We start from the raw sequence: 21,382 nt of genomic DNA on the forward strand, positions 1-21,382 counted from the left end.
ACTAACTTTTATTTTGTAACATTAATTTTAAATTTTAATAAACATAAATATCACTTTTTAATGTTGTTGTTTTATTTTCTTAATATTATGATACTGTGGTATGGTATAGGTAAATTTATAATTGCATTATATTTTACCTATAAAGTAAAATATAGTGTAATTATAAATAAATTTTGAACTCTGGTACCAGGCGTACATGAAACTTAAATGTGTCATACATTCAATACAAACGATATTGTTTAAGAACCAATTACACCCGTCGACAGGCTCCATGAATTAGCAGTCTGTTTCTCGCATCCGCAATAAACGAACGCTTCAGTGATGGTTATTATTTGAATTATAATCAGTGATAGTGGGTAGGTAATGTATAGGTACTGTTTACAATAACAGCTAATAAGTATTAGCCGAGGTAAGTGAAATTAAGTTAATGTGTAAACCTTCACGCATATTTATTTGTTTCTAGTTATTCAGTAACTTAAATGGGGTTTAACTGTCACAATATAAAACATTTGACATCTGTTAACCTACCGTATACTTGTGTTAACTCATAAAGTCATAAATTAGGACAGCATAGTGATAATTCAGTGGTAAGACTAACAGATGAAATTGTATCTTGTTACTGTGGTCCGAAATTGGAGTACCTACTTGCTAATATTTACATTTTTTAAATTAAACCAACTAAAAAGGCGCCAAAGCAGTCTGTCTGCTTTCCTTCTTCATAGTTTAGCCGAGTGATATATATAAGAAAATTTGACTTCCGAGGATGTTCGGCTTTGAAATCAAGAACCTCGCGCTTTAGGGCGAATTGTTATCCACGAACATTTAATAATAATAGTAATTAATGATGATTTGAAAAAAGTTTTTAATGGCCAATAGCCTACACTGCATTCTAATATGGATTTTGTCCAAAAAGACTAGATAGAATAAAAAAAAATAGTATTTCCCTACTTCACTTAAAAATATTTTGGTCCAATAGTCCAATACAAATATTATTGTAACTGGTATACAGATTATATATCCGCATATTTTCATTAACAACTAGCTAAGCTAAACTAAACTTAGGAGCTAGTGTGATGAGTTTTTAATTACTAGCTAACCGTATAGATAGGTACCTCTTCATCATTAATGCGCGTGGACGTCCAATCATATTGTCGGTGTATAGTTCCAATCAATTTGAAACTATCATTTAAGACAGCGTGGAGTGCACAGTTCTACAATATTAATAAGTGATTTAATGTACAATCAATATTACAAAAAAATCTTTAAAGGACATATTTGAAAACAAAACTACTCACTTATATTTTAAATTTATTATATTTTTTTTATAAAGATTTCAATAATTTTTCATTTTTGTTTGATAACCGATTTTCTTTATTTATAAAATAATTGTAAAACTATGATCACGCCCAAATTTCGATCAGTGTACTAACAGTAGTTTATATGTTGTATAAACAATAAGCAAAATCATTAAATATAAACAACCGAAATGTTATAGCCGAAAGCATAGCGGTGACCAAGTGGTACTATAAAAAAGGTTCTCATAAAAAAAATAAAAAGAAGACGGGATAATATTTACGTACATTACGTTATGTGTACAGTTGTACTGTACAACTTGTACAAGCTTGTCACGATCTTTTAAAATATTTCAGTATGGAAATGGTTCAACAAAATATTCAAATTGGACTCGAAAACAGGACAACAACAAACGGACGGGAACAGGTGAGTTATAGATACTTACGAGTATTAATTTATTAAAAAAAATTAAAACCGTAGGGCAAATACTTATTTCACACGGATTATGGAAATACGGATCGCGTAACTGTTTATAGGGTTCAAATAGGATTCTTGGTCTATTTATTTTGGTTTGTTTTTATAAAAATAAATTTATTTTACTCATCTAAGGGTTTGTTCTATTTTCCTACATGACGCGGTGACGCGGCCTTGTATTTTCTACGTTCGTCCTTAAATTATTATTTTTTCTTGTTATCATTAAAGGATAATTTTCTCCAGCTAGGTGTTTTAATAACGTGCGTGGCATTCGTATAAGTAATTTTAATTGCGTTTTTACTTCCACATGTTTAAATGTACGTTTACATTTTGTACAGCAACGCAACCTACACCGTTTACATTTTGTTACATTGTTTATATTGTTTATGTTGTCTATATTGAAAGGACTTGAACTAACGTTTTTTGTACCCGACCGACTGCTCAAAAAGTTTAAGTAATGTATTTTAGTAGGTGTATTTTACCTATGTAGGTACCTATGAGTATGCCTAATGCCTATGAGTATAATATGCATATTATCTACCTACTTGTCTATTTATTTCTAACTGCCTAGAGCTTAGATAAAAAACATACGGATTTTATCGTAATGGATATTGATAGATTTATCTTCGTCTCTGATGTGTCATGGAATAGGTGTGAATGGTAGGTAGGTACATTTGATGATAGGCCAGAGTCTGCAAGCAATATTTCAATAAAATCTTGAAATTCATAACTTCGGAGTTTCTGAAGAAACAAACATCTTTTTTAATTTTTATATAAGTATTACGAAAGAATAAAAACATATGTTAAAAATCCTTAGCTATAAGATACGTCAAAACACAATAAAAGTAATTTTATGTATCCCCCAAAGTAGGGCAATAATTTAATTAGGCGTAATAACAGGTGTATGGATTAGAATATTATACCAATTAGCATTATATACCATTATTAAATGATAATGTTATATCGTACCTCTTTTTATTTTTTTCATAACTAGGGGGAAACCTTCGAAAGGTATCCGACGACGTGGGAGCGACGCCGGGTTATGTGGGATTGTTATATCGTAGTACCTAACAATCCTATATTTTACTGTAATGCCTATTTTTCACCCAACTGCCAAGGAAAGGTTATGTTTTTCGCGCGTATCTTGTATGTTTGTCTTTCTTTATTACTTTTGTACTTTGAATTATTTAGTACCTAAGTTTAGGTGACTATTTTGCTAGTCCTGTAGAAGGTATTTATTAACCCTAGGTAGGTATGATATCGAAAAAGGCTGTTGTGACAATTAGAGATAAAATTATAGATTCCTATGTAGGGTTGACGGTGATGACCATTATCAATTTTAATTAAATTTAATTTATTAACCAAACTAACTATGATTGTAAAACCGCAGCGTTCGAAATTGCTGAAGTTAAAAAAAACGATATGTATAAAAGCTCTCTATTTAAATCCCTGAGGAAATAATTTTATGAATTAAAATGAACGTCATAAATATAAAAAAAAAATTTGCATGTTTTTGCTTCTAGATTGATACGTTTAAGGTGCCTTTGTCAGTCAGTTTCAGTATTAGATGTTGCGTGTACTGTAGGTAATATAACAATAGGGATGAATATTAATTCCAAGAAGATATTTTTCTAGATCAACAAATTGGTATTCTTGATCGAAGATATTTAGGTATAGCAAAACATTCTTAAGGAAAAAATGACGCACATTTTTTTTAGGGTTCCGTACCCAAAGGGTAAAAACGGAACCCTATTACTAAGACTCCGCTGTCTGTCCGTCTGTCCGTCTGTCACAGGGCTCTACCGCTTAAACCGTAATAGATAGACACTTGAAATTTTGACAATGTATATATATAGTTGGCACTTATAACAACAAATACTAAAAATAAAACAAAGTTGATTATAAATGGGGGTCCAAAACACGAAATCAACGCTCCGACCTTACCTGTAACACCATCTGTGCCTTCTGTGTTCAACTATATGAGGTTGTCAACGCACACTTAGACTATACGTGTGCAGTTATAGTCTGAGTAGTGACAAAAATTAACAACAAACTAAAACTTTAAGAATTACACACATTTTAACAAACGCCCTATAAAAATAAGAAAACATTCCAGTTCAAACACGACGATCACGAAAAACATAACTACGAATCGTTAAAATGTTGTCATTATCTTATTTTAATATTCTACCATAAACAAAGTTTATGGTAGAAAATTAAAATGTGATTATCATATTTTAATATTCTACCATAAACAAAGTTCATTGTAAAAATTAAAAGGTTTTTTTTTTGTTTGCTACGGTATCCCCTGCCTGTCGTAGGAGGCGACTAAAAGGGGGCTTCCGGGGTTGCGGACGGCAAGAGTGGGAGCTCAAACCGCCCGGCCAGCAACCCTGGGATGGACGGCGGTATGTGTGGCCGCATACCGTCGTGAACACCAGATGGTGTGGTGAGTTTCAAGCTCACCTGGGCGGAGCCCGACGGGGCAACGCGCCAAGTGGACTCCGGTTGCGTTCCGTTGGAGATCCCGGAGTCCTCTACAATACAATAACATTGTAATGACTGTTATCAGTTATTATTTTTTTATAGTTAATAGTTAACTATGTAATTTATAACAAAAGCAATGTTAGCCTAGTAGTTAGAAGCTTGACCTCTCGACCGAGAAGTCCGAGGTTCAAATCCCAGGTACGCATCTATGATTTTCTTAATTTATGTGCGTATTAGAAATTAATTGCTTGCTTGCACTTGCTTTAACGGCGAAGGAAAACCTGCACAACTGAGAAGTATATAGAAAAAAAACTCAAAGGTATGTGAATTGTAAAGTCTACCAATACGCACTTGGCCAGCGCTGTAGAGACTACGGCCTAATCTTTCTCACTCTGAGAGACCTGTGCCCAGCTGTGGGCTAATTATGGGTTGATGATGATGATGATGTAATTGTTGTATATTTAGAGAGAGCAGGAAAATAGATCTAATATTGGCGATATGTAGTTAATACTCACCACTTTATATTTTAAAAATGCATATACCTATTAATGAAGCTACTTCCTACTATTATAAAAAATACTAAAAATAAAAATAAATACGTGGTACGGAACCCTCCGTGTGCAAGTTCGACTCGCACTTGGCCAATTATTTAAATGATACTATGCCCCGATAAATACTTACTATCTTTAAGGAAATTTAAAAAAGTATATAAATGCATTATTTACCACATCATAAATGGAATTAAAAGAAGGAACAATAGTATGAAACATGAATACTTTATTTAATATGTACCTAATATCATTGTATAAAATTCGGAAATTGAATAAATATTGATTAAATAAATGACATAACAATACCTATACCAAATAATAGATAGGCATTTTATTAATAACAATTAAAATAGCTTTCTTTTAGAAAGTTAAAGGATTATTATTCGTGCCTAGGTAGGCACTAACAATATAAAATTTGCACACTTAAGATAATATAACAAATTAATCATTTACAAAATACATTTAGATAAAAAATAGAGTGTTAGTACCAGATGAGACACAATTTTAACCTTATAATAAATAATAGTTTAAAAAAACTAAAAAAATACACTTTTTATAGAAAATCCAACTAAAAAATAGAATTTTTTTTTTTTAAATTTGAATTAAGAATAGTGTAAATAAGATAAAAATATTTTTTATTGTAAAAAAAGCGTGGGGTGCATGGTGTCAATAGTTATAAATATTTTATTGATAGATATTGAGTAGAAGGATTATCATTTTGATAATATCTTAAAAAGCACCCGTCAGGTCAGGTCAGGTCAGGTCAGGTCAGGTCAGGTCAGGTCAGGTCAGGTTAGGTTAGGTTAGGTGATCGGCGCGCCTGGTAGATTCCTATATTGGTCTTAACGCAGACCTTCCGGGTCTCAGGAAAACAAAAATCGCTGATCCTGATTATCCTAGTAAGGATAACGGGTCAGAATGTTTAAAATATTGAATTGTCATCGGTCCTTAATAAGTATGCCAAATTTCGAGTTAATCCGACGTTTTGAAGGGGGTTAAAATCATGTTCAAAGATTCCGTTACATACTAACATACCAACATACCAACATACATACGTCTCAAGCTAATAAAAGCGTATTAAATAGGTACCTGTTTGTTTAACACCTACCTACGTATAGGTAATCATATTATCATGTTTAGTTTCTCTAATTAGCACAAAGAATCCAATATTGATTAGTGAATATAAAGTAATAAATACATTTTTAAACAAACTACAAGTAGCTTTACATTTTTTAAATTATTTGTATTGACCATTAAACAATTGGTACGAACGGCTTAATAGCATAATATTGTGTGACCACTGTAACCCATGGACTTGTGAAATCAAATAGACTAATCATGTCAAAATGCCTATGGTGATTCACATTTACACAATTTATTTAGATTTTTTTAACAATATTGATAATGAAAATAAGTTTTGCGTCTCTCATAAGCATTTACATTCCCTTTCCTGTATCGTACGTATATTCAACACAGTCACCCAAAGTATTCATCTAATTTCAAAATTTTAATGTCTATCAAGTATTATCGAATTCGGAACTCATGATGTTGTTGATAATAGATTCTGTAGCAGTCTGTCTGACTGATGATACTTGAAAATATTTTTCAGCATTTAGTAGCTACGTTTAATGAATTAATTTTCGGGCCGTGGAATCTTTTGTTTGATGTTTCAAAAGATGGCCTTCGGATGGCTTTGTCACATTACTGCGTATGCGTTACAGCAGACGTATGTATTTATAATACTAAATACTACAAGTTTCCTTGCTCATAAATGTTACCAGCGTTTTAGATAAAGCATGTATTGCATTTTAGTTAATGCAATTAGAAGAAGCACGCGGTCCACTGTCTCGATACTCCCGGTGTTCTGGAGTTCAACGAGTCACCCTTACCGACCTCTACAATTCGATGTCCTAGTTCAGGCTGTGGGACCATTACAGATCGCTGTATTGATTGAAATGCCGTAAAAACAAATTCCTGTGTCAATTATTTTTTTTACCATCTTCACGTGGGAATAAGACAGATATTAAAAAGATACCGATAAAAAAGGACGTCAATAATGATATGTCCTTAATCTACCACCTCAGGCTTCAGCGCACTCCGCCTATCAAATCCGCCACTGAATCCACCTGATGGTCGCCACAACCCATTCAGTGTGCACACTATGAAAAGTAACTAACAATAATATGTGATTAAAGGACGACTCCTTTGAACATAGGAGGCAGCTTTACGCCGCTATTAAGTTCAGATAAATATCTTATTGAGGCGGTGCTGGTGCTACCGAACTACATAATGTTCAAATAAAGTACATAAAAGAATATATCTGAATCAAATAGTATTTTAAGATACATACATAATGTCTTAATTTTTTCTGCTTAACTGTTTAATCTTCTTACATTGTCAGCTTATTTTAAATATATGAAAATCTTTACACAATATGCTTTGTTTAAACAAATGCGTATGAACAAAATGTACACGGTATACAAATATTGATATAACATATCAAATAATCAAGTAATAACATTACAATTTAATATTCCATTCCATACATTCAATTTCTTGAATTGTATGTCAATAATGCGGTCTACTTATAGATCAGAATAATGAACACAAATTACCTAAATATGCTAAAAATAATATTATTATTATACTCATAGGTACCGTTGTTTCCCTAAAGGCCTGTTTATTTTTACTGCAGTCGGCGTTAGAATTAAAATTTTTCTGATGCAATCGGGTAAGAAATATTGTAGTACTTCCTACAGGAAATAACTATTATTATGTTCACAGTTCATTCCCACTCTTATAATATAAGAGTTGCAGACGAGCATGCAGTCTATCTGATGGTAAATACGAGTGGCTACTGCTGCCCATGGATATCTGTCATCAATTCCAGATGAAATTAGATTCTTAATACTGCTGTTTTTACCATGGATCGAACCACATAATAATATGGTTCAACCGCCTTTAGACCTGTTTCTATTTTATTATTATATTAATTTTGATTATCCTCCTTTTACTAAAGTCCTTTAAAACATTACCCGCCTTCGGGATATCGTATGTTTTTTTATGAATAGAACTACCTTTTTACAGAAACCTACATTACCTATTTACCTACTATGATAACCTACTACTAGGTACAATTTGTTAAATAGTAAGTAGGTAAGTACCTTAAAGTTGACATATTCTAAATAAGTAGCTATGACCGTAAAAACCTTGGAGTAGCTTAAATGAAACTCATTACCACGAAAATATAAATGTTTATCCAACACATACAAGACAATTGACACACACGATTGCATATTGCATGCGCTGTAAAAAAATTGCTGACTTTGCTATTACTGTTCACTTCGAATGAATAGCATTAGTAACTTTCTACATGAATGTTCGTTGAAAATTATCATAGTAACGGTGTTATGAAAAGTTTAAATTAAATTTTGCCGAGTGAAAGTTTGAGTTATGTCGTGCAACTGCATATATGCAGAAGTTAATGTAGAGGTAAGGTTTTAAACCTAGTTACTAAAATTCAACTTGCTGAGTAATTTCTAGAAGCTACCCTGTGCCTAACTCCTATTGAAGTGTTTGTAACTAGGAAAGACAGTGCAAAAGTATGTTTTATATGAAACATAAACAATGAAAATGTAAGCATGACTTAACGTTACTTAATTTTTGGTTCTATATCGACAACGTGATAGTTTTTCTCTGCTCTAATGATAATATAATATGAGTCATAGTTCGTTCTAGAACTTCTAAGAATACCTTGAATAGGTAGGTAACATTTACGAATTAATTAGTCCTTTTTTGTTTTTGCCATGCATAGGGAAGAACCATCGATAATTATTACTTCGTGTGCACATCGTAGATTTATTGAAATATTAGCATTACAATAAAGGTTTGCAAATGACATGCAGATGTTTTTACAACTCACATACAGATGATGCCTCGGTATTGTGGTGTAAATAACTTGTTTATTGACGGTTAAAATTGCAAGAGCCCCTTAATAGGGTCGTGTAGCTAATTATCTATAAACATTTACAATAGGTGACAAATAACTATTGTTATTTTTAACTATTTTTTTTTCTGAAATTAAAGTGAGTAGCAAAAGAGCATGTAGTACATAGGATTACTTCTAAAACACATCTGTAATTAACCCTAAATTGGTTTAGATTTGTACCTGAAGACTGCAAATGCATACTAACCCTGAAAAGTACGAAATGCCTTATAAGACTACCTTAAACTTTAAACGAAAACACAACACTTAGGTAATGGCTGTTAAACGGAAAAAATACTGTAAATATGAACTATTTTAAAAGGGAAAGTGTTGAAATGAAAACATGTCAAGACTTTTCCGACTCATTCTTTACTTTTCATATACCTTTTTAATTAGCATGACCCAATTTCATTGTAGAATCCAGACGAGGTGACTAAGCAAAATGGCGCTGCTCGTACTGGCAACGTTACGTATGGGATCGACGATGTGCCGTCCTGGTACCTCTGCATTTTCATGGCTTTGCAGGTGAGTCCACCTTCGATTTTACTAAAATATAACTTGAAGGTTGAAGTCAGGTACACTTATTTTTTACGAGTTGTGCCTCGCCTTTTCACCCGCGTTTAAAAGTGTAAAAAATATAATCCATGGAATTATTGTATAATAATTTTATGGATTATATTTTTTGTGCGGAACCCTATAAATTTTTCTAAAATAAATGTTAGATACCCTTTGAAACATCAACGACACATCAACTAACCGGTAGTGAACGTCTCATGAGAATCAGTCCAGCCGATTCGATTAGCCAGAACAATTAGACAGACGGAGAAACAAATTTGTAATTGTTGTTTTAAGTACTGTATACCTATATTGAATATATCATAAATAAACATCCATTCCACCAAGGTTTAATTACCTAAAATATTATCGTCCTTACTTGCTTAGTATAGTTAATATGTTTTCTTATGCTATGTACAAAATTTGCTATTTACATAGTACCTACTAGGTATGTATGAAGCAAAATGAAGATACATAGCTGTATATGATGTTATTGGTGACTCACAGTTAGAGTTATATTTATATAGTTCAAGGAAAGGAAAATAGGACAGGAAACCTATATAAAATAGAATATAATGGAATTTATTCATTTTAAATTACATTAAACTATTCCATCCATTATTAGTAAAAATGTATCTAACGTTGTGACACTTTCTGCATATTAGAAATTGTTAAATTTCAATCCTTGATAGGCAAAATTTGGATAAATTGAATATCAATGACGGGCATTAATACGTATTGCATCCATAAGGGATAGTAGCCAATAGGCGATCGCCATAATATTTATTTATCCACTACCACTAGAAATACAGCAGTGTTAAAATTTTATAGACAAATATAAATATAATGATGGTTACGGCCAAGCCAAAGTACGGTGTTTATATGACTAAGAATAATCAATCAGAATAGTTATAATATTATAGCTTTAGTACGTGCTTTAGTACGTTCAATAATAATTTATGGTATTTTTATCTTGTAATAAGCTATAAAAATAATCTAGAAAATCTATTTCGTTCTAAGTTACAGAACTTGCATAACTATAATAATTAATACCTACCTGTTAAAAGTATTAATACAATTTGTTCGTTTCTGGTTTAGTGGTTTTTAACATAGAACAATGTAATTTTTTCATAAATATGGCCGAATAGTAGTAATATTGGCTTTACTTCGGCAAATGTATAATAATGTGGGATTTAAAGTTAGTCCAATTTGTCACATTTGAAAACGTTTTTCATCAAAATCAATATCGATACCTTAATTCGCAAATCAGCCAACTCCACTTTTTGTCAAAATGTTTTTTTTATTTATTATGATTTCGTTCAACGCCATTTACTATCAAAATAAATCATTTTGACAAAAAGTGGTGTTGGCTGATTTGCGAATTAAGGTATCGATATGCAAAAGCTACTGAATGGAATTTGGAGAAATAGCCATAACGGGAAATAATGTCTAAAATCTATATAAATAATAATAGTTGTTCTTGGATGAAAGCTTGTTTACCCGAGTACTTCAAAGAAAAGCTTATGATACTAATGTTTTTTTTAATTCACGGGAACAAAGTCGCGGGTATAGCTAGACACACCATAAAAGGTATAGGTATATTTATTGCCTCAATTAACATACATTAATATATTTAATTAAGCATAAATACCAGTAATTACATGAATTGATTCACTTAGTTTGTTTAATAGTCTTATTATACCATCTTATAAATATAAACAATTGAAAATATAAATGCGTGAAGTACCCGCTTAGGCATTAAATGTTTTACGATGTGTTTTTCACTAATAGGCAGGTATACAAGTGCGTTAACTTCTTAAAATATATGAAAAACAAAAAATTTACATAATACTTTTAAGTATATATCGTTACTTTAGAATATTTCGTCTATTGCCAATTATCATGTTTATATTTTTATGAAAAAGCACACGAAAATGGAATAGACACAGGATATCCTAACTGTGATCAAAAACAAATAGGAGTTAAGTTAATGGGTCGTCTATAGTTGCGTTGGTACCATTGGTCCCTTACTACACTTCCAACAAGAACACGGCAGCACTTGTGACTGCTACCTAATAAAAAATATAAATGAACATGGCAGCGGAGCTACCGTTGTCGAATCAAAAAGGGATCTGCCATTTTTTTAATTTCATATAATTTTTTATTACTTTGTTTCTAGCATTACCTGACAATGATCGGTGCGATAGTGGCCATACCATTCATCCTGTGCCCCGCGCTGTGCATGCAAGAGACTGACCCAGACCGCTCCAACATCATATCCACGATGATATTTGTAACAGGTATCGTAAATCACAATACATATTAATATTAATAATATCGATACATGACTATTGATTATTAATAAATCAGGCTCAAGTTACAATTCAAGGACTACTACAACGCGACATGACCCGCTGCCTACCGTGTACCCACGACCTACGCGCATAACCTTTAGTATAAAAATGTAATAATGCATAATTCTAGACTTCACATAGACAATGGACATTCATGGCATATCCGGATTTGGCAATAACCCATTCAGCCTCGCAGAATTTTGAACATATTGTAATACTTATCTGTAATATGTCCTGTATGTATATATCTGTAATGAACGATGCAGAAAGACGTTTTATTTAATTGAGAAGAACAAAGTTTTAACAGTTTTAAATACTCCCACGAAAAAAAATTAGGTATATTTAGATGTGGTACTAAAACATACGTACTCGAACATTTATGAAAAATAGTCCAAGTACCCGATAAGGTCCTTAGTTATTAGGTATGCGAATGTCTCGTCAAGTTTAATTAAGTCACGGTGAACTTGAACCAAGATTGGTCGGAAAAAAAGAAAAAAGAAGACATCATGTTGGATTATAATTAAGGATATGTGCCTAAAAGTACTTAGGTTTTGTTTTCATTATCTTTGGTGAAGGTCGAAAGTTATTTGCAAAAGGGTTCCTACGTACAGCGACTAATGAACAAGAAGCATATACAATTTGAAAACATTTTCAAATCTTTTATGATTTGGTACCTTATAGAATTAGAATAAATTATGGACAGACATACCGTATCGATTTAGTAACATCATGGAATAAATCGTGGTTCCACATTATTATGCGTATAAAAATATTGAATGACATTGCAAGATGGTATTTAGATTAGATTATGTGCACAAAGTACCTACCTATCTGACATTTAGCGGGGTATTCATAACAAAATATTATTCTCGTCGTTGCTCTATTTACAGTACAATTGGCGGTAGATATACAAACAAACTTGTAGTAAACTAGCTACTTATCGCAGTAACATTGGACATATTACGACGAAAAGTTTTGTATCGTTTTCACACACCCACACTAGGATTTTTCAGGAAAAATCCTAAAAGGATTTCATGAAATGTATGTGTATGGATATACGTATATGTATGGACATACATATAGAGTATAAGATACATGGAAATACACAAGACCCTGAACAGAAGTCTAAATTCATTATCTGTCTGATCAGGAATCGAATCCCGAACCCACTGCGTATCAGAAATGTAATTACTTCGGCGAGTTTCATCCTTAGTGACACTATCAGAAAGCGTAATGGGTATGTACCTACATATTGCAGATTGTTTTTTTTTTGCAAAATGAGTTGATTTCGAAAAATCATATTAAACTAATGGGTCTCTAATAATGATGTGCCGAGTCGGCCATTTTTGGTATTCGAGTACTTTAGTACTCATATAAAAAAGAATCGAGTCAGTACTCGAGTCCAAAGTACTCACAAAGTACTCGAGTACTTTGCACAACATACAGTCCAATAGCACGGAAGAGCAAAAAAAAAAAAACGCCACTCACTACACAAAATTAAATAAGTTTTTACTTGTACGAGTAGTAGTTGTAGTGTACGAGTATTGTCATTTGTCAGTATTCGAGTATTACTGGTACTCGAGTATCACTATCGGTACTCGAGTATGCGAGTTTATGTAAGTACTCGAGTACTGACTCGAGTCGACCTGACTCGGCACATCTCTAGTCTCTAATTCAAATCTGAGCCCATAAGGTGCTTCTGGTGGCCAAGAATTATTAACAGTTCCGCATTGCCGTAAATCGTCCCAGCTCCCAGGAGAGATCTCGAGGACATAAGACGCGTATCTTTTATGTATCGTGACGTCACGCCACCTAACTCACGTTTTATGGGGGAGACGCGTACGTCTCTCCATAACGCTTAGGCCACACTTAGAGGTTTAATTACAGTACTTCACTAGGTACACATATGTGATCACAAAAAATATGTAGAAGGAAAAGTTGACAGGTTGATAATACCTATTTCCTGGATCTAATACCTTATTTAGTTATGAACCTTATTAGTCACATATACTTAGAAATATATCCTTATAATTTACTTGTATTTATTTTTTGGTTTAGTTGGGTATGTGTCTAACGGAATGCGAATTTGAAATCTAAAGTGTCAGCAAATAAGTATACCTTATTTTTTTTATCAGAAAGAGACAAGTTTAGTAAACGTATACGAGAGTAAAACATAATGTGAGAATCAGTGTGATTTTCTAAATACATATATACGAGTAATGCAAAAAATTAGGGTATATTTTTGAATTGTTTAATGTTCGGGATGAAAAGGGTCTATCAATATTTCGCCAGTCCTAATAACAGGGGGTGTAACTCAGCGGTAGAGTGTCTGCTTCGCATGCTGAAAGTCCTGGGTTCAAATCCCAGCACCTCCAGGTTGGTTTATTTTTATTAAATTTTTTTTGTTATTATTATAATGATGTTTTAATATATTTTTTTTAATTTTTCAGGAGGTATAAACTTAGTTTTTTTTTATTTCCGTACATCTTTAGGATTAATTCGATAACATTGGGGTAAAATTTGAACTAAATCAAAATAAAAAATTGTTGATTTGCATCACATTATTTTTGCTAAAGTAAAATACGTTTACGTAATATTATATATGTTTGCTTTGTTTATCAGAGTAATTTGTTTCTGTACTCATTAATAAAATTGGTTATCTACTGAAATCTACAAACAAACTTTATGTTATACACTACTAGTGATATGATATATTAGTAGATATTGCACTTGTACCAATGTGTGTGTCATCATGCAGGATCTGTGATAGCATGTGTTCCAAGAAAGTCCTCAGGTAGTAATACATTTTTGATTGCTCTTATAATATGAATACCTATAATATGTATAACAAACACTTGGTATTTTTTTTTACCCACCTCGTAGACAATTCACTCCAGAAGTTGTACTCTATATAAGTTTTCAAAAACAATCTTTTCAGAAAAGTTACATACATTTTCGTATTTTTCTCAGAACAGTCCTATTAATTCATACCCATACATACAATGGGGGTACATGAAAAAATTGTCCGCCATCTTGAAGCGACCGCCATATTGCATTTAGAATGACGTCATCATAAGCTAATCATGCATTGTCATCCAATCTAAACATGTGTGAAATGTATACCTACCTACCTATATTTTTTTTTGACGTCCCGCGTGGCGGAGCGGTCGCCATACCGGTCTGACTCGCAAAGGGTCCCGGGTTCGATCCGCGGCCAGACAGATATCTAAATGATGAATTTAGATTTCTGTTTCCGGGTCTGGGTGTTTGTGTATTTGTCTATGTGTGTGTTTCCATGGCACCCATGACACAGGGAATCCTAGTGTGGGGCTGTAAGTGTAGAAAGCGTTTAAATGTCAGTTCAGTCAGTTGGAGTTTTAAATTCCAATTCAACTGGTTTCAAATTCAGTTGCAAAATTTTACCCTCTCATACATATGAACTAACATGGCAATTTAAATAAAAGCTGAAACAAGTATTGTTATTAACAATTTCTATTTGACCTCGTAAAGGCACACATCATAAACACATTTGATCTAATATTAAAATGTACCGTTTTTATAATCGGTTCTTCTGCATCAAAACTTTCTCAACAGGTCTTATAACCTGGCTGCAAGCGACATTTGGTTGCCGCTTGCCCATCGTGCAAGGTGGCACCATATCGTTCCTGGTGCCGACGCTGGCCATCCTCGGGCTGCCGATGTGGAAGTGCCCAGAGCCGGAGAAGCTGTCAGCCATGACCGACGAGGAGCGCCGCCAGGTGTGGACCAGTCGGATGTGCGAGTTGTCCGGGGCTATTGCTGTGTCTGCTCTGTTTCAACTGTTTTGTGGTAAGTATAAATATGTTAGCTAGTATGATGTAGTGTTTAGTAGTGACGTATTAATTGATACTATTGCAAAGACCAGAGACAGAAAGTTTTATTTATAAGATTCATTCAACGGGCATAAGATCTGCCGGTATTCACACTCTTCCACCGAAATGCAGAAATGCTTTGCCTTAAAAATAGGTGGGGCCGGTGCTGTCTCTCTGGTCAAACTACCTTTTAAGCATGTTTCGTAACGGAATTACAGATCTTAAAATGATAGTAGAAATAAATATTTGCATACCACATCAAAATTCAAAACTTTAGTCTGTATCAAAATTTCGCCAATCGTTTCAACGGGGGTGTAACTCAGCGGTAGAGTGTCTGCTTCGCATGCTGAAAGTCCTGGGTTCAAATCCCAGCACCTCCAATGACTTTTTACGTAGTAGTAATTTGAATGTAAAATATATTATAGATTTTAATGCAACCTCTACTTTTTTACCACATAATTATGATTAAAATAGCATTTCCAAAAAATAAACAAACATATTTGCAATGTTGTCTTAGAACAGTAGTGTGTGTTGGTGTAAAGATGGTAAGGGACTAGCAATATCGAATTCCTACATAATTCTCAGGGGTAGCAAGGTAGGCATCTCAATCGACCTCAGATCTTTTAATTAGGATTAATTAATAAACTAACAACAAATAACCATGTTTAGACTCAGGTGGACAGATCACATTTTAAAAAATCTATAATATTTTATAAAAAAAAACCAGTATAAAATACTTGTCACTTATTTCGACGAAAATTTTACCACTATTTTGTATCTATCCATAACCATAAACTATTTTGCATCTATCACTGCAGGTTTCTTCGGCATAATCGGTTCATTCCTGCGTTTCGTGACACCGTTGACGATAATGCCGACTGTGGCGCTGGTGGGGCTGACGCTGTTCGATCACGCCGCGGAGGCTGCTTCCCAGCAGTGGGGTATCGCGGCTGGGTGAGTGATAATATTGAAGTGTGTGTGTAAGTCAACCAGCATTCACAACATTACTGAATATTACTGATTATTTAATAATATAACGTACAGTTATCCCATTATCCTTATGAAGTTAGACTAGAACTCTTTGTGGTTCAACTTCGGTGGCCCACTGCATCGTTTAGAAGAAGATCCTACTTAGTGTTCAGAAAAAAATGCATTTGACTTCGGAAAACAAAACTGTTGCACGCAATAAAATTATTATTTTTTATTATTTTAAAAATACTTAAAATTGTGATATAAGGATAAAAAATGCATATTACGAGTTTCCTTATCGTGTGATGTTATTCCGCTGTTGTTACGTCGTTTAATACTAGATGGCGTTATAAGTTCCGATCGTAAATGCGTTATGCTAAATTACACTACCTATAAATATACGAGGGGATAGAACATTGTTGAATTCAATTTCTTGATTAATATGAAAGCCATGTTAATGAATCTTGCCATGTAAGTGAATTAATTATCGGGAAATTACATTACTATAATAAATATATCAAATTCTTTGGTGTAATATATGACAGGATTCGTTATTCGTCATATAAATTCGAAATAAATTCTTATTGTATAGACAGCTACTTAACAGATTTGGTCGCACATAATACCATGTCATAACAAATTGTCAGCCCCTTGATCAGATCTGCATTCCTGTCACAATGCAAATGGGGGTTTACATATTCATGAGTGGTTGATCGTATCATGTACCTTAATAACCATTTACCTACCCCTCTGGTTAGGGAGTGGACATGAGATTTAAATGCGTTGACATTTACATTTTACGATATTCTATGAAGGTGGTGGAACTCTTTGTGGTTCGACTTCGGCAGCACCTCCAGCACACCTATTTCTACCTAAAAACAACAGTGTTAAGTGCTGCTGTGTTCTGGTTTGAAGGCTGTGGGAAGGGAGACATACTTTTCCGAGACGTGCCACCTTAGTTCTTAAGGGTAGCGGTGCATCTGTGGCCGAGCTCAGATGGGAATATAATTCTATCTGGGGTTGATTACATATGTCCATGGGCATGGCATGGCATGGGCAGTGGTGGACTTACCATCAGGTGGACTGCATGCTCATCGGCTACTCCTATATTATAAAAAAAATCTATGGACCTGGCGTGACATTTTATTCAAGCATGATTTTTTAACTCTCAGTAATTAGCTCCCAGTATTGCTTATAATCAATCATCTCGATCGCTTTTGTGTTTTGTGTATCAATCCAAATTCAAACATTTGTGGATATTAATGGCCTCTTGATACATGAACTGTCTATTGATATGAGAGCTGCTTCTCAATGCTGTAATAGTCTGAGATCCGGCTGCTCGGCTTCCACACCAATTGGATTTTAAATCAAAATTCATCATTGTTAAGTCAGTAATATAAAAGTATTGAAAAAGTTTCGTTTTAAACTTCAGTAATTAATTTCCCTCTTTATTTTGATTTATTACTTTTTGAACTAGGTATAACATTTATTTAACTTATTATAATACAATGTTTAAACTAAAACTAATAAAATTAACAGAATATCTTTATTTTCTTCTTAATTATTGAAACAAAATAAATTTATATCTCAAAAACTAGTGTCAAAATAAAAACGAATTGCTATTTTTTTTTTGTTTTTGTTTAAAAAACCGATGGGCAACGAAACCACTCCAATTACTATTTTTGAGTACTCGTTCCACTGCGAGATACTAATTGGCATTTGTAACTCGATATATGACTGACCCTTGACATTTATAGTTGGTACTTTCGCTAATGAAAATGTAACCAACGTAAATGGGATCAAGGCGTGATAAAAATATTAATGACTAGATTTCGCTTATTTATTCCGTGCTAAAATATATGGTAGCAAAAGTTTTAGTTTGTTGTTAGTACTGACATGTTTAACTTTAGTGGTGGATACTTCATGAGGATAATGATTGAGTCAAACATTAGAATTCAGATATCTTTCAATGCTCGAGTAGTTTACACGATGTGTTTAACATGTAAATTTATCAACAGCCTACCCAGTATAGTGAACTACATATATTCGTAACACTTGACATTCAAAAATATTTCGTTTGTATGGAGACGTACACGTTTTCATACAAACTAAATAGCTTTTAGTTGTAACTCCTTCCCAATAACCCACCTGCAATATAATAGAATATATACGTTTTTTTTTAATTTGCTCTATATAAAAAAGATGACCTGATATAAAAAAATGACTTAATACCATCGGTACAAGCAGTTTCGTCGTATCCTTATAACTTTTCTCGCTAAGTAACACCTGACGCTTACTTACCTAAACATATTATGCTCTACTTAACTCTAATCGTATATAACATATGTATGCAGTATGCACCCACACTCCTTTCACTCTTACGCCTTTTGTCCACCGCCACCGTCACCGACCCGATACCGATAATTAATAATGGCGCCGAAGTAGCGTACATACATTTATTATAGCCGCTTGTCCACCATACGTTCGTCACCCTAGCACCGTCATCCCGGCCGCCGATATTTCGAGTAGATCGGCGTGACCGCTAGATCGGCACCAAGATTTTGACGGACCGATGTGCCGGCAATATAAAACACGTTGAAACTTGTCCATACACTGCCGTCACATGCGTGACAGGTGAAACAAAATAAACCGCCGATATCCGTCGCGGTGGACAAATTAACGCCGTCACGACATATTAAAATCGGCTCGAAATGATCTCGTTTTCGATATCGGCACGGTGACGATGCGTTGGACAAACGACCTTAGGGATACTCTACCGTTAGTTACTCGATGTGCATTAGCAAACACGGTAGTGCACTCCGTCTGACTAAACATTTCCATTTTATCGAGTCCACGAAGAAAATCCATTAGTACCCCCGCTTTTATTTTTTACGCTATTTTTCATTCAAAGCCCTGGCTAATTAATTCACCTAACTGAGAGCTGGCCTAGATTTAAATCTTTTTTTAGGTTCATTTAACTGCAGAGTTTTTATGGAGCTTTTTTAACGTGCTATAGATCATGTACCTTATAAAGTATTTTAAAATTTTAATATTTATTACCTCCTCTTTTCTTTTACCGCCTGATAATTTTCATAATGTAGAATTTACTCCTAGATCTAGAAACCATTAAAATATAAGTACCTACTACCTACCTATGTAAAATTATACATATAAGAATAACAATTGAGTCTGTTGGTTTTAATTTCTAGGGTCAACCTAGAAATTAATTATTTCAAACAGATGAAACTTATATAAGTATAAACCTTAAAACATCCGTGACATGGCTTAAACAAGATGTGTGAAATCCACTGATTAGCGCTTAGCCAGCGCGATGGACTATGGCCTAAATGGGAGGGATTTAAATGACTTGAAAGGAGACCTCCTCATAATGACACCTACATATTTGTAAAAAAAGTCCAAATCATCTCAGTTAAAAAAGCGCAGAATCCACCCAGTACCCCTACCTAACATTCTACAGGTACCAGTATAATTGGCGCACGTTTACAAGCACCGCGGCCCGCCTTATGAACTGGAACGAATGTAGGTGGCCGGGGGGCTCGGGGGCTCGGGGTTATCGCCCGCGCCGTGCACTATTGATTTTATATTCAGTTCCAGCGATTCAGTGCTATCGTTGCGATGCGAGGATGATTTAAATGTTTTGTATTTCATAAATACACAAATGCGACTTCATGTCATAGTAGACACTTCGTGATTTGACTGCAGAGATCACTACCACTTATTTCAGTTGCATAATAACAGTGTCAAGTGCTTCTGGTTTTAAGGGTGTGGTAATCTTGAACGACAAGGCATTCAACTTAATTTTCAAGGGTACTACTAGCTACCACTGAAAATTATATTGCTACACACCTATAACCGACCTCAGGTACTCTAATACTATGGGGGTACGGGGTATGGGGTTGAATACAGATGTTCTTCTAATGTAAAATAGGTCAAGAAAATAAAAAGAAGTCTAATAAAAAGTATTAATGGAAGCCATTCCCCTAAACGATTCTGTAGTTAAAATTGTATGTTTTTTTGTGTGTAGGTTACTACGCCTCATATATTTTCGTGTGTTTAAAATCTAGTTATATTTAAGATAATTATTTGTTTTTATGGCTTTCGGGTTAAAACTTGGTGGTTCTCGTATTTAAAGCACAGATACGCAGGATCAATTGAGGGTATCTATTAAGAATTTTAAATGATTTGAACATGATTAGTACCTACTACATAAGTAATTATTAAATAAAGATTTTAGTAGTATCACTAATGTAACGTCCACTAAACATCAAGAGAGGGCTTAATAAAAAAGCTTTTATGTCAAATTATTTGCCATTCTCAAGACCTCAGCCTAGACTGGTTCGAGTGGGTAATAAATATAAAACAACTCCACTATTAAAATAAAAACTTAAGAACTACGGGGCAGTATTGCCTACTCCCCTCATTCATATTAGTGTGTAGTAAAGTTTGAATCCTTAGATGTTGATTACTTTATTATAATTCAAACACAATAATTAGAGTTTAAAAATTAAAAACCACGCTAAAATCGCACAATGAAAATCGTTAATCCTGATTTCTGACGATCATGATGAGGAAAATGGGTCATAACTATTTAAATCGTGTATTGTCATCGATTCTTAATAATTGTTCAAAATTTTAAATTAATCGGACCGTTCAAAGTGGGTAAAAATCGATTTAATCGAGTTAATACTGATTTCTGACGATCATGATGAGGAGAATGGGACAAAACTATTTAAATCGTGTATTGTCATCGATTCTTAATAATTGTTCAAAATTTTAAATTAATCAGACCCATCAAAGTGGGTAAAAATCGAGTTCAAACATTCAATTACATACATACATATA

At 33.6% G+C, this 21,382-nt stretch overlaps 1 protein-coding gene and 2 non-coding genes across 6 annotated transcripts in view; all 3 read left to right on the forward strand.

The window, feature by feature from the left end:
• The first annotated feature begins 253 nt into the window (after window positions 1-253).
• Window positions 254-21,382, forward strand: part of LOC140744066 (solute carrier family 23 member 2) — a 34,019-nt gene continuing 12,890 nt past the window's right edge. The window contains exons 1-6 of one of the 4 annotated variants that reach the window (XM_073075523.1): window positions 254-409; window positions 1,650-1,719; window positions 9,208-9,315; window positions 11,525-11,645; window positions 15,294-15,527; window positions 16,369-16,504. In XM_073075523.1, coding sequence (XP_072931624.1) covers window positions 1,651-1,719; window positions 9,208-9,315; window positions 11,525-11,645; window positions 15,294-15,527; window positions 16,369-16,504 — 668 coding nt within the window. In that variant the 5' untranslated portion in view covers window positions 254-409; window position 1,650. Of the gene's footprint in view, window positions 410-542; window positions 588-1,649; window positions 1,720-8,141; window positions 8,298-9,207; window positions 9,316-11,524; window positions 11,646-15,293; window positions 15,528-16,368; window positions 16,505-21,382 lie in introns of those variants that run through there. The other 3 variants (XM_073075524.1, XM_073075525.1, XM_073075526.1) reach the window with 3 other exon arrangements.
• TRNAA-CGC (transfer RNA alanine (anticodon CGC)) lies at window positions 14,003-14,074 on the forward strand. Its single transcript has one exon. It is a non-coding gene; the product is annotated as a tRNA-Ala (tRNA).
• Window positions 15,859-15,930, forward strand: TRNAA-CGC (transfer RNA alanine (anticodon CGC)). Its single transcript has one exon. It is a non-coding gene; the product is annotated as a tRNA-Ala (tRNA).

Source organism: Epargyreus clarus, unplaced genomic scaffold (genome assembly GCF_041222505.1).
Source record: "Epargyreus clarus isolate Ecla_fem2 unplaced genomic scaffold, WU_Ecla_fem_2.2 ptg000008l, whole genome shotgun sequence".
Taxonomy (NCBI): Eukaryota; Metazoa; Arthropoda; class Insecta; order Lepidoptera; family Hesperiidae; genus Epargyreus; species Epargyreus clarus.